The sequence below is a fragment of the Arvicola amphibius genome, chromosome 4 (assembly GCF_903992535.2).
Source record: "Arvicola amphibius chromosome 4, mArvAmp1.2, whole genome shotgun sequence".
Taxonomy (NCBI): domain Eukaryota; kingdom Metazoa; phylum Chordata; class Mammalia; order Rodentia; family Cricetidae; genus Arvicola; species Arvicola amphibius.
The window spans coordinates 115,317,928-115,331,994 of NC_052050.1; the positions used below are offsets into that span (position 1 = coordinate 115,317,928).

Sequence of the window (14,067 nt, forward strand, 5' to 3'; positions counted from 1 at the left end):
CAGTCCCGACCCCTGAACACAATGAACTTCTAACCACTAGACCGTGAGAAGACTAATGGGAGAGCCTGTAATTGCCACATTCTGTATCGCTCTGTTTTGGAAGCATATTTTCTTATACTTCATTAAGAAAGCGTACTTCCCTTGAGAACGTAAGAGACATGTTGGAAAGGCTCGTGTACTAAGGCACTTCAGATGATTTCTGAGACTATATAAAAGGCCTCTACAAACTAAGAGGCACTTGTAGCTGACAGGTAACGTGATGGTTTGAATGAAAATGGCCCCCAAAAGGCTCACAGGGAAGTGTGGTCTTGCTGGAGTAGATGTGGATTTGTTGGAGGAAGTGTGTCACTGTGGTTTCAGAAGCCCAAGTCAGTTCCAGTGTTGCTCTCTGCCTGCTGCCTGCTGATCCTGATGTAGAACTCTAAGCTGCCTCTCCATTACCATGTCTGCCTGTGTGCCACCATGCTTCCCACCATGACAACAAAGAACCTCTGAAATGTACACCAGCCCCGATTAAATGCTTTCCATTACAATAGTTGCTGTGGTCATAGCGTCTCTTTACAGCAATAAAACCCTAAGATGATGGCAAGCAGATGGGGCATTCATTCACTGAGCATAAAGAAATGAATTTTCTCACCAACATGTATGAGCCTGGGAATAAAACCCTTTCCAAGCTGAGTCTTCAGATAAGAATATAATCCAACTGACCTTCCCTATTGCCTTGTGAGAGTACAAGGAGATTAGCTAAATTGTATTGAGTCCTAACTCACAGAAACCATGAGCCAATAAACGTATTACTACAAATGGCTAAACTGTGGTAAATTATTACATAAAAAAGAAAAGGAATAGAAGATGAAGCCCTGCTGATCTATGCTACTGATGGATTCTGAGTGAGGGGCTCATGTTGTCTTCAGTTGTATGTGCTACTGATGAGACCACCACACTGCAGTGAATAGCAGAAAACCCATGGTTGCACCAACAATCCTGATTAAGCTCACACACAAATAGATCTTTTAAAAAAGGGAAATTAACAAAACATAATTTGGGGCATGACTGAGCTTTTCTGTTAACTTGTCTACATGCATTTATATATGTGTTAAAATTTACAAAACTGATGCCATTCTTATTGTATGGTGATTTTAAAAGTAAATGTTGAAAAATGAAGTACTAGAGCCGAGGAGATGGCTCAGCTTAAGGGTGCTTGTTGCTCTTGCTGAAGACTGGAGTTTGATTCTCAGACTATGTCAGGTGCCTTATAATCACCTGTAACTATATTCCTACAGTACCCGATGACCTCTCTGGCCTCCAAGGACACCAGCATGCATAATGACATATACACACAGACACATATTAAGTAAAAGTAAAATATAAAATACAAGATTTATAAGAAAAGAAAAACTGCCATGCCAGTGCAGTCTGGAGAAATGAACGTGGAGCATGCAGCTAGAGCAGTGATAGGAGTGGAGAATGGGCTGATTTACATATATATGTGCACACAAGCGGCCTGTAGAACTCTCAGTGAGATCATTCCATAATACAGTAAGAAACAGCTAAGGCCAGGGAGAGGCGACACACACATTTGATCTTGACTTGGGAGGAGAGGCAGGTGGATCTCTGTGAGTTCAAGGTCAGCCTGGTCTAGAGAACAGGACAGCCTGCTCTAGAGTTTCAAGACAGCCAAGGCTTCACAGAGAGACCCTGCCTTGGAGATGGGAGAAGGAGGAGGAGGAGGAGGAGGAAGAGGAGGAGGAAGAGGAGGAGGAGGGAAGGAAGGAAGGAAGGAAGGAAGGAAGGAAGGACACAGTCCCAAAAGCCCCAAAGTATTAACATGTAAAGACCAACAATTACACAAAAGGACATGCTAGGAAATTGTAGGCAGAGGAGCGCAGGGTAAACTGCAGAAAACGTGGAAGGAAGTTCACGGCCAGATGCTGTAAGGAGGCCGGTCAAGTAAGATGACCATCTCAAATGGTTTGTTTGGGCTGGTAATGTCACTCAATGGTCCATCACTTATTTGGCTCATGAGAAGTCCTAGGTTCAACCTCCCACACCACAAAAACAAACAAAATCAATTTAAAAAAAGCATATGTTTGACAGGATAGACGCTAGTGACTTCTTTCAATATAATGGTGTAGTGACAAACTGTTTACAGAATTAAAATGAAAGATAAGGAACTAGAAACAAATGGGGCGTCACACATTTGAAGAGTCTATGACATACAGAGTTAATGATGGGAGAAACAAATATAATTAGAGGTTATAGGAAGGTATGATTAAAGAAGAATTGTTAAAAAGAGACAGAACATAATTAGTGTGATAAGGCCCCCAAATAATAACAGTACGGCACCAAAGATAACAAAATGCTGAAAATACAAATCATAAAAGGTTCAAACACAATCTTTACTGCTTTGATATTCTCCAGTGCTGTCTACAGGTATAATCATAGATATCAAAGGAAGACAGGTGAGTCAATTACCTGGGCATATGTATAACTGAGTAAACTGCATGACCATATTATATTACAAAAACAACTCAAATGTCACTCTACAGAGGAGTGGATACTCAAACTGTGGTAAACCCATTGCATAGAATGTAACTCAGGAAGAAAATGACTAATATGGCTAGATATGGTGGCACACCTTGAACCTCAGCACTCAGAAATATAGTATGATTCAGAATTTTAAGTAAATATCCAAAAAAAAGTTCCAGAACTATAATGAATGAAAACAGATCAGCGGTAGGGAAGTGATAAACTAAAGGGACAGAAGGAATCTTGGGAAAAGGTAGAAATGTTTGGTAACATGATAAAGCAACATACACATGACTATATGCATGTCAATTACTCATCAGGACATATTTGGCACTGGTAACTTTTATAATGATTAAATTATATCATATGTCAATCAAAAAAAACTCTTCCGTGGAAACCTAGGTAGTATGTTCTTAGCTGAAATCCTTGCGAAAGTACTCACGGGCACCTTCTCTGAAGGCAGTGAAAATGTTCTGTGTCAATACAAGGTGGTCGCCTGCCATTTTACATCTGTGCAGACCTAACCAAATATTCAACACCAAGGTGAACCCTAACACAAACCACTGACTTCGATGGTTATAATGTATCCATGTAGGTTTCTCAGTTCTAACAAATGTACCATCAGGAACACAATATTGGTAATTAGGAAGGCTGTGCACATTTGGAGGCAGAATAAATATAATTGAAAATCTCCATAAAGGTCTATTTTCCTGGGAGCCTAAAGCTGCAATTAAAAAAAAATAAATAACCAGGCTGGTGAAATGAGTCAGTGAGGAAAGACGCTTGTTACGCAACCCTGACAACCTGAGTTCGATTTCCGAAATCTGAGTAAAGGCGGAGAGAGCTGACCCTACAAGGTTGTCCCCCAATTTCTATGTGCACATGCACGCATGTGCGAGCGCGCACACACACTTTAAAATAAAATTTTAAAAAATTAAAAAATAAAGTCTAGCTGGCAGTGGTGGTGCACACCCTTTAGTCCCAGGCAAGCAGAGGCAGGTGGATTTCTGTGAATTCAGGGACAGACTGGTCTACAAAGTGAGTTCCAGGACAGCTAGGGCTACACAGTGAAATCCTGTCTTGAAACACAAACAAAAACAACAAAGAATAAAGTCTGTACAATTGTTCCTTTGCCTCATCTCATCTATCATCCCCAAATATAGTCTAAAATTATGAGCAAAGGGGGAATTCTAAAAAGATTGCCAAGAAAGAAAGGGGAACCACTCTATTTCTCTGACTCTTACTTCTAAAGCAGGCATGCTTTACTTTGCTTTGGACATCGAGAGTCCAGGTTCCTCAGTCTTTGGACTTGAAGTAGTTAATTTTCCATGGGACTTTCAGGTCTCTTCCAGAGACTGGGGCCTACCATATTAACATCTTAAGTCTGGACATTTCTGGCTGCCTAGACTGTGTCATTGCCAGCATCCCTGGCCCACAAACTCCCATACAAAAACTTTTCTACTTTTGTGACTGTAAGTCAATCTATCAAATTCTCTCTTACATATACTCTAGTGTTTCTATACGCTTTGCTGGATAATTCTGCCTAATACACTAGTGTGCATATTCTTGTCTAACACTTGATTACAAATAATTACACAGATAGATTATACTGGACTAGGGAAAGATGCCCTCAGCCCCTCGCTACCTGTGGCAGGTGAGAGAACTATCCCTGAGGTCATCCTGAGGTCATGAGAGCAGAGAACGCTAGCCCTGACCCCAGCAGGACTTCAGCACTTAGGAGAGCAGTTCCTGCAATTTTCTTGGCCACACAGTAGAGCTGGCCCTGGTGCTGTGGGCCAGCCCCAGAGCTGGGAAACTGGCTCCACCCCTTGCTGCTTGCTCCGATGAGAGAGCTAGCCAGGGAGTTCTGGAGAGTTCACCCTGGTGGTGAGAATGAGGGGAGCTGGTGGGCTGACCCATTCAACTACTACCCAGGCCTGGGGCTATGAGTTGGCCCAGCGCAACATCCACCTCATCTATGAACTGCAGGAGCATGTGAAGGGGCCAGTCCTGAAGATCCAAAGCTGCAGGTTCTCCATGACACAGGATAACAACAGGATATCCAAGAGGAGCCCCAGTGAGGGCTCACTATACGAAGTTAAGGCCATCCAGCCAGACTGAAGACTCACTGCAATGAACACTTAGAAATAAAGATGAATGGGTTTACTGTGTGACTTACTGTATCACACCATAGCTTTCATGATGAGGTTTATTTTTAAAAAAAAAAAAAAAAAGATTTTATTTTGTTTTACTTTGGGGGAAGGTTGCAAGGACAGAGGAGGGATACGGAGGGATGGGGAGATAAATGGGACTGGGATGCATGTAAAATCCACAAAGGAGCAATAAAAAGTTTTTAAAAAATTATACTCGCCCAATCTTTATATTTCTACTACTCCCAAACTGTTTAAAAATAAAAATAGCCTTGTCAAATTAGTCAGTCATTAAAACAATATATAACATCTATCCAAACATAAAGAAAAGTATAAAATTTTCACATGATCACATCTTTGTAAGGTAGTTTTATACATATACAGACCTAGGTACTAAAAAAGTGATGCATCCTGCACTAACAGAAAAACTAATACTCTAAAAAAATCACTGACGGGCTCATTCTCTGCTCCCTGGCCGCTGAAAATGCAAGCAGCTGTCACATGCGTCTCTCACCAGATGAACTGCATCACCCAGAACCGTGAGTCAGAATACATCGCTCCTCCTGGATGTGGATTCTTGTCAGGCATTTGGTCATAATGGAGAGAAAAACAAAACAGAAAACTAGTTCCAGAAATGAGATGGTTGCACCAATAAACTTGGCCATGCGGTTTGTAGGTTTTCATAACTGGTTTGTGGAAAGAATGTGAAAGGGTTTGTAGCTGAGGGCTAAGGAAGCCTCAGAAAACTGTGAGTAGAGATTTCTGAACATTTCTGGCAGGAGTATGAAAGCAGGAGGCTGGGAGGAACTCAAGAGAGTAAAGGCAGCGGTCTTCCAGTTCTGATGCTTTTCAAACGTCTGACCTGAGACTCAAAGCAAACTACATACTTCCAGTGTGCAATGCACAAGGTAGGCATCTCCATTCCAGCAAATAGCAAGGGAGCTGACTTTCCTTTCTGCTGTAGTGTGGAACACTCTGACGAAAAGCAGCTTAATGGAGGGAAGGGTCTATCTGGATTCCATGTGCCAGTCCATCACTGAAGGACATCGTGCTTAGGAACTCATCCAAGGATTTGAAGCAAAAAACACGGAGGAATGCTGCTTACTGGCTCACCCACTGGCTAACTTTCTTAGGCAACCCATTGCCAACCCATTACCTCTTGCCTAGAATGGTACCACCCACAACTAACTGGGTCCTCCTAAATCAGTTAATAATCAGGGCAGTCACCTCAGAGGCATGCCTTCGGAGCAGTCTGATAGACAATTATTCTATTTAAACTTTTTCATGTTAATTTTAGCTGTGTCAAGGTTAACGCTACGTGAGATAAAGTGATAGCAAGGAAAGATCCAACTAAAGTAAGACTGAAACACAGCTCTGTAGAAGGAAGCGGCGGGGCTGTGTCCCGCCACCCTGCCAAGGCTAGCTTTACACCCGAAATAATTACACGGAAACTGTATTCTTTTAAACACTGCCTGGCCCATTATCTGTAGCCTCTTATTGGTTAATTCTCACATCTTCCTTTAACCCATATTTAGTAATCCGTGTAGCACCACGAGGTGTGGCTTACCAGGAGAGATCTTAACCTGCGTCCATCTCGGAGAGGAGAATCATGGCGACACACTATGGCGACTGCCTGAAGTCGTCTCTCCACTCCTGCTACCCAGCATTCTGTCCTGTCTACTCCGCCTACCTAATTTTCTGTCTCTTAAAGGGCCAAGGCAGTTTTCTTTATTAATTAACCAATGAAAGTAACATAGACAGATAACTCTCCTCCATCACAGCTCCATGTTCTGTCCCTACAGCTTATGGTCATCTGAGCTTTAACGGGTTGGGTAACTTCCCCCAAGTAAAGATACTTCTGCAGCAGCATGCAGGGCTTCACTCTTGAATGGATTCCTTCAGTAACACAAGTTCGACACGATAAATATATCAGGTTTATGGCATCTCCTACATCATCTGTTCTCCTTTGTAACTTGGGCTTTATAGACCACTCAAGAGCTTACTGCAGTGAATCTGACCCTTCTGCACACTGCCTAGCCTTAGTGGCTTTCTGGAACCTTTGTGCAAGGCTGTATGACTGTACCCAGCCTGTAAAACCTGGAATCGATTAGGCAATGACAAGTTCTGTTGTCAGCCTAAGATGTGGTCTGACCTCAATGACCCATAGCTGCAGCATCCTCAGAGTGCCTGTGTAGCTCAAAGTGTGAAAACATTAATATCTGTTAAGGAGCTATCTTTTCAAATGAAAGTTTTTGAAATTGGTTCACATTATTATACCCTGGTACTGTTGATTAGTGGGGTCTTGCTCTAAAGACATCTCTCCTGTTGTTTTAATACAAAGTTTAGGGGTTGCTCTTTATCGTTTGTAGCAATGACAGCCCCTCCTGTACAACTTTAACCCAACTAACCTCCTTTCCTCAACAAACTATTTTGACACCTCTCTTTTCTATTACAGTAAGCCTAGAGAAGTGAACAGGAAGCTTGTCACAGAACTGTATTTTCCACTGTCTTGAGTTTTCCTTTGCCAACGAAGTAATGCATAAAGTACTTATGTCCAGGCCTACCCACAGTGAGGATCTACTGGGAGTGTAGAGTCCCTGCGGAAGGGAAACTCACTCACTCTTTGTTGAGGACATAGCTGCTGATAGGTTTCCCATGTTCCACTAGAGGGCCCCACACTCACTCACATATGGGCACACTTGCTGGATTTAGTGGTTATTTATTTTTTTTTTTTTTTAAAGACAAAGTTGAGAGGATGTTAGGGAGATATAAGGTAATGGTGGATAGATACAACCATATTTTATCATATTTTGCTATATCACTTATGATATATTATATTATATATATATATGAAATTTTGAGAAATAAAACTTTTTAAGTCAAAGAATTGCTTATAGCCATAACAGAACAATGTGGTTAGATCTACACTAAAATTTTTTAAAAAGCTTTGGTAAGATACAAGAACACATGGCTTCCAATGCTGGATAACAGGCAGCATGGGGAGATCCTTATGAGACGGAAAGCAAGGGAGATAAGTCCGAGCCCCATGACTGCCCCACTTGCCTGGTCAGAGCTTCTAGGCAGCAGCACAAGAGAAGAAACTCGACCACAGGAGGAGGTCCCTCCTAGTTGAGAAGACCTTGTTTGGAGATGGGCAGGCTAAAGGCTAACGGGATTTGAGTTCAGAGAGCAGAAAGCTGCACGGAGGGGGGCTGGGAAGATGGAGAGTTCTTCAGAGACTCTCACTGAGTGACCATCAGCTAAATAATGCCAGCGGTTTAATCAGACTGTGAGACGGAAAGTCCTCGGAAGCATTAAGGCACTGTACCCACCAGAGGTACCAACAGGCTCTGCCACAGCAGAGGGGCCAAGTTAGCACAAGGGAGAACATTGTTCCTTACAGCCTCACGGCACCTTGAAAGTCAGCCTTCATTGACTGAAATTACTTCTAAATAATTAAATCCCCCAAATAGTTAAATAGAAAACACTTGAACATAAAGTACACAGTGCTGGACAGAGTATTATAAATTATAAGGCATATTAAAAATAGGAAAAAATATTTTAATAACAAAATCTTAATTAGCTGAGACTCAAAAATAGCAGAGAAGACAGAATTTGTAGATTAAAAATTAAAACAGCTATTATAATGACATTCTATACTTTCAAGGCAGAAACAAGAGTGTTATAAAGACAAAGTAAAGCTATAAAAACACCCACATCAATATTATCAGATGTGAGCTGAGGTAGAGTTCAGCAGTACAGCAATAGCCTATCCATAAAAGCCCTGGGCTATCTCCACTGCTGCAAAGACAAACACTAGGAGAGCAGAAGCAGCAGGTCTGGATGAACTCCGCAGTTCAACACACAGCAGAGGATAATGCCCTTAAGGGCACGACAACGGAAACCACCCAGAACGAAGCTGAGAGAAAAAGAAGAGCATCAAGGAGTCGTAGAGAGTCGGTGTGTATACAAAGGTTAGAAAAGAAAATGAGAATTTTTTTTTTTTGAAGAAAACAGTGGTTGAAAAATCTGAACCCATGAAACTAATGACCAGGAAGAAAACTCGGGAGCTATCTAATAATCAAGTAGTTCCAGGCACAAAGAAAAAACTTTGAGTCAGAGAGGAAAAGGCATATACTATACACAGGAAAAGATAAGGAGTGATAGCTTCTTGTCAGAAGATAAACAGTCCCCGACCTATAGAATACCCCCAGCAAAGGCAAATTCCAGGCTGTGGAGATGACTCAACTGTCAAACTGGAGAATCCCTGAAGCAGGCTGGCTGGCTGCCAAGATCAGACATATTGGTAAACTCTGGGCTTGATTAAAATCCTCCTTCAAAAACTGAGGCAGAAGAGCTACCACAGAAGATACCTGATAACTCTGGCCTCCACACACAGCCAGATGCACATGTGTTCCTATACCTATGGTAATGCATGCATAACACACAGACATGTGCACGAAAAGACAAAAAAGGTAGGTAAAATGTTTCTTTTCAGACCTACAAACGCAGGTTAAATTCACCACAAAGTATTATTAAAGTATAAGGAAAAAAATAAAGACCTTTTTCTCTACAAATTCTGCAAAGTGCCTTTTTTTTTTTTTTTGGTTTTTCGAGACAGGGTTTCCCTGTAGTTTCTAGAGCCTGTCCTGGAACTAGCTCTTGTAGACCAGGCTGGCCTCGAACTCAGAGATCCGCCTGCCTCTGCCTCCCGAGTGCTGGGATTAAAGGCGTGCGCCACCACCGCCCGGCCGGCAAAGTGCCTTTTTAAACAAAATACAAGAGGAAAGTCTCCAACATTTTTTTTTTTTTGTGAAAAAATGTATCATTTTATTTGTACACTTAGAAAAGTTGTACACAGAAACTTATCATCTGTAAAACTGGGAAACTGCTGTAGCCAGTGCTGACTGAATTTATTAACTAGATATTTATTTAGCATTCAAAGTCATTTGTGAATTTGTTTTGTATTTATAAAATTTATACTTGGAAAATGTTCTTTAATTTTTTAAAACATTTTACTATGTTTTTGTTTTATCTCTCAAACATTTTTAATGATTTAAAAATAAAAATGTCCCCCTCTCTCCTCCCTAGCAGTTTCCCAGTTTTACAGATGAAAGTCTCCAACATTAATCAAAATAAACTGAAGCTAGAATTACAGGATTAAGGTAAAAATAGTAAGGGGAAAAGTCACTAAATCTTGATAGTTCTAGTAACTGTTACTTTTTAAAAGATTCTTATTATTTTTAATTATTATTTTAAATTATGAGTATGTGTATCTGTCTGTCTATCTGTGGGTATTTACAAGTGAGTGCAGGTACTGATGAGGCCAGCCAGAGAAGGAGTCAGATCCCCTGGAGGTGTAGTTACAGTGGTTGTGAGCCCCTTGATGTGGTGCTGAGAACCTAACTCGGAGGCTCTGCAAGAGCAGCAAGCACACTAAACCGCTGAGCCATCTCCAGTCCCCAGTGGCTGTGGTAAATAATAACCTACAACAAGAGCTGGGAATGGTGGTGCGCGCCGATAATCCCAACACTCACCATGAGGATCCTGCTACAGAGCAGTTTAAAAGCTCTTTAAAAAAAAATAAGCAATCAAAATTATTTCAAATGCTATTAACAGGGAGAAGACAAGAAATCATCTTTTCCCATCTAGAGAAGAGTCACAAATACAGATTCATTCCAGATATTAGGAAAGTAAATTGGAGAATATATGTTAAAAACATAAAGAGTGGCCAATTAATATTATTTTTCTATAATATAATCTCAAAGAGAAAAGAATCTTATATTGAATAACTTTGTGTGGTTTAGGTATCAGGGTAATTGTAGCTTCATAAAAGGAATTTGGCAATGACTGTTCTGTTTCTATATTATGAAATACCTTAAGGAGTATAGGTATTAGGTCTTCTTGGAAGTTCTGGTAGAATTCTGCATTGAACCCATCAGGTCCTGGGCTCTTTTTGGTAGGGAGGTTTCTGATAACAGTTTCCAATTCTTCGTGACTAACAGGACTATTTAGAGCATTTACCTGGTCCTGGTTTAACTTTGGTACATGGTACTTATCTTAAAAAGTGTCCATTTCTTTTACATTTTCCAATTTTGTGGCATACAGGCTGTTGTAGTAAGATCTAATGATTCTTTGGATTTCCTCTGTGTCTGTGGTTATGTCCCCTTTTCCATTTCTGATCTTATTAATTTGTGTGTTCTCTCTCTGCCGTTTGATTAGTTTGGCTAGGGGTTTGTCAATCTTGTTGATTTTCTCCAAGAACCAGCTTTTTGTTTCATTGATTCTTTGGATTGTTTTCTGTGTTTCTATTTTGTTGATTTCTGCCCTCAGTTTGATAATTTCCAGTCTTCTACTCCTCCTAGGTGAGTCTGTTTCTTTCTTTTCTAAAGCTTTCAGGTGTGCTGTTAAGTCTCCAATGTGTGCTTTCTCCGTTTTTTTTAAGTGGGCACTTAGTGCTATGAATTTTCCTCTTAGCACTGCTTTCATAGTGTCCCATAAACTTACAAAGTTACCAATTAGCAGTCTATAATACATGTGTGATAAGTCTAACAAAAATACCTTGCAGCATATTCTACATGAACTGGAGGTACCACGGAGAGATGAAGTGACAGAAGCAATTCTCAGTTGCTTTATGAACAAAAGATCAGAAGACATTTGCGGCATACTGCAACTACAACTACTGAGAATTTTAACTGCTTAGATGATTACCTCAGACTTAATATGTTCTTAGATAAATGACTTAATTTTGTAATGGGCTTAACTGGATATTTTAAAGTAGTTTATTTCTGATATGCTTTTCAACAAATACAGTTTCATATATCTACACTCAACATTTATCTCCCTTTCTTCTTCTAAAATTCTTTGCTACTTAAAAGTATTTAAAACAAAAAGCACATGAAGGGGAAAAAAATCTAGCAATTTAAGAACTTATTTCTCTACTATAAATACCTAGATTGTCATACCCATTTCTATCCTTTTAAAAAAAAACATGTAGAATAATAATGTGATTTCACCTTTGGCATGGAAGATACCAATAAAAGATATAACAAAACAGGTTAAGCAAAATATATGAAAATAAAATCTGTACATTACTTTCGATCACCTTCAATATCTTTTATTATACACAGACTGCTACATCATAATTCTTTTTACTTACAACACTGGTATGTTCAAAATCTGAAGAAAAGGTACCATACCACATGTCCTTCAGCCCGGGCTTTGTTTTGCATAGCTTCTCGTTTACGCTGCAGGAACTCTTCCACTCGCTTAGCTCTTTCTAAGGCTAGCTGCCCTTTATGCCTGTTTTGAACAAAGCACAGAGTCAGCCATTTTGAGTGTTAATTTCCAAATTAAAATTATACTTATTATTTGCTTTTTTCCTTGTAGAACATGAAGGCAGAAACAAACACTTTCTTTGTAAAGAAAAAAAGTGTGTGTGTTGGTCTATTGTCTTCATTGCATTATTTACCACTTTTAAAAAGTAACAGCAGTTATTGGCTTTAATTTTTTCACATTTTAATATTTGACATCTTTTGCTGACAATTAAGAAAAATGTAAACACATACACAGACAGCAAATTAAAAAGTAATAAACATTTACCTAACACCTACTATGTGCTGTTCAGTTATCGTGATAAACATGGCAGGCAGAAACAAACACACAAGCAAACAATCCAGCTCCAGTAATCGAGAAATTCATAGCAACATCAACAAATAATCATTTCTTCAACTTTTCTTAAATCAACAACTTTTTAAAAAAAACACATAAAAATATTTTAAATAAGAAATTTAGCTGTAAAAACTTAAAATCTGGGGCTGCTACTTTTATAGAAGACCTAAGTTCCATTCCCAGCACCTATGTGAGATGGCTTATAATCATCAGTAATTCCATCTCCCGGGGGTCTAACACTTATGGCTTCCTCGGGCACCTGCATTTATGCATACACACACTTAAAAATGAATCTTTGGAAAAAAAAATCTAGAATGTACTGTATTATATCCCCATGAGTGATGGTAGTCTAAAGTCCTTTACCTATTATTTAAAAGAAATTCTCTAAACTTCCATCACAGGAATTTTCTAGGATTAGGTAGTATCTATAACTGCTTTAAGAGCCAATTATTATGATGTTCAGCTATTCCTTCCAGATGGTTACTGTAGTTCCACATGACATTTCTGAAATCCAAGCTATGTGAGCTTGGGTAGGTTTGTAATAACAAGAGATTAGTTCATGCCTCTGAAGGGCACATATGCTATCCTCTCTCAGACATATATAATGCACTATAAAACTGAGATCAATTAAAGGCATCTGGTCTGAATTCAGCATGTCTCTGCATGTATCCAGGTAAGCTGGCATCCTGCTCTGCTACTTCCCTGTTTACGTAAAGCTGAGCTCAAAGAGGGTAGATAGAGTATCATGCGGACACATCATCTGAAGAGGATGACAATCTGGTAAGGTACTTTTTGAAGGTCTTGGAAGCATAGTCCACCACCTGCAATTAGATAAAGCCTCCAACCTCTCTGCTTTGCATCATGAGGGCCTTGACTTCAACATTCACGGAAGTAAAGTGTGTTTGTCATTCCAAGGCATGGTCTGTGTAGCGTTTGACAGTATAACAGGCCAACTAGCATACACTACTAGAATTACTGCACAGTACGTCAGAACATGATCATATGTATATCAGCCTTGATTTACAGATTTGCACACTGCTTATGTATACATGACACTACGTATTTAAAAGTGTAGCTTCACTCAACTGCTATTTCCTCAGTTGGTTTAAATAAGCTGGTTTATATGACTGTCTATTTTCAAACACACACTTAAAATCTTTAATGATTGTTTAAACATGATTTCTCTTCTGATTTATTAAACAAAGAATTGTTAAGTGTCAACTATTTGTCATATCAACCTCTGAAGATGTAACGATGACTGTACTGGCCGCTTCTATAGCAACTTGACACAGGCTAGAACAATCACAGAGGGAGCTTCAGTTGAGAAAATGCCTCCATAACATCAGGCTGTAAGGCATTTTCTTAATTAGTGATTGACGGGGGAGGGCCCAACCCCTTGTGAGTGGTGCCATCCCTGGGCAGGTGGTCCTGGGTTCTATAAAAAAGCAGGTAAGCAGCACCCCTCTATGGCCTCTGCATCAGCTCCTGCCCCAGGTTCCTGCCCTGTTTGAGCTCCTGTCCTGACTTCCTTTGATGAAGAGCTGTGATGTGGAAGTGTTAAGATGAACAGGCACTCTCCTCCCCAAGCTGCTTTGGTCATGGTGTTCATCACAGTAACAGTCGCCCTGACTACCACAATGTCTAAAACAGATTTCCAGGAAACAAAGTTTCCTGATGAAAATCAATCAGAGTTTGAGTAATTCTGTGACTTATGTTA

General features: G+C 40.0%; 1 protein-coding gene across 11 annotated transcripts in view; it reads right to left on the minus strand.

Annotated features, from left to right (window-relative positions):
- Window positions 1–14,067, minus strand: part of Nek1 (NIMA related kinase 1) — a 122,098-nt gene that overhangs the window by 64,898 nt on the left and 43,133 nt on the right. For all 11 annotated transcript variants that reach the window (XM_038326699.1, XM_038326698.1, XM_038326706.1 and 8 more), the window contains one exon: window positions 11,879–11,981. In XM_038326699.1, coding sequence (XP_038182627.1) covers window positions 11,879–11,981 — 103 coding nt within the window. The remainder of the gene's footprint in view (window positions 1–11,878; window positions 11,982–14,067) is intronic.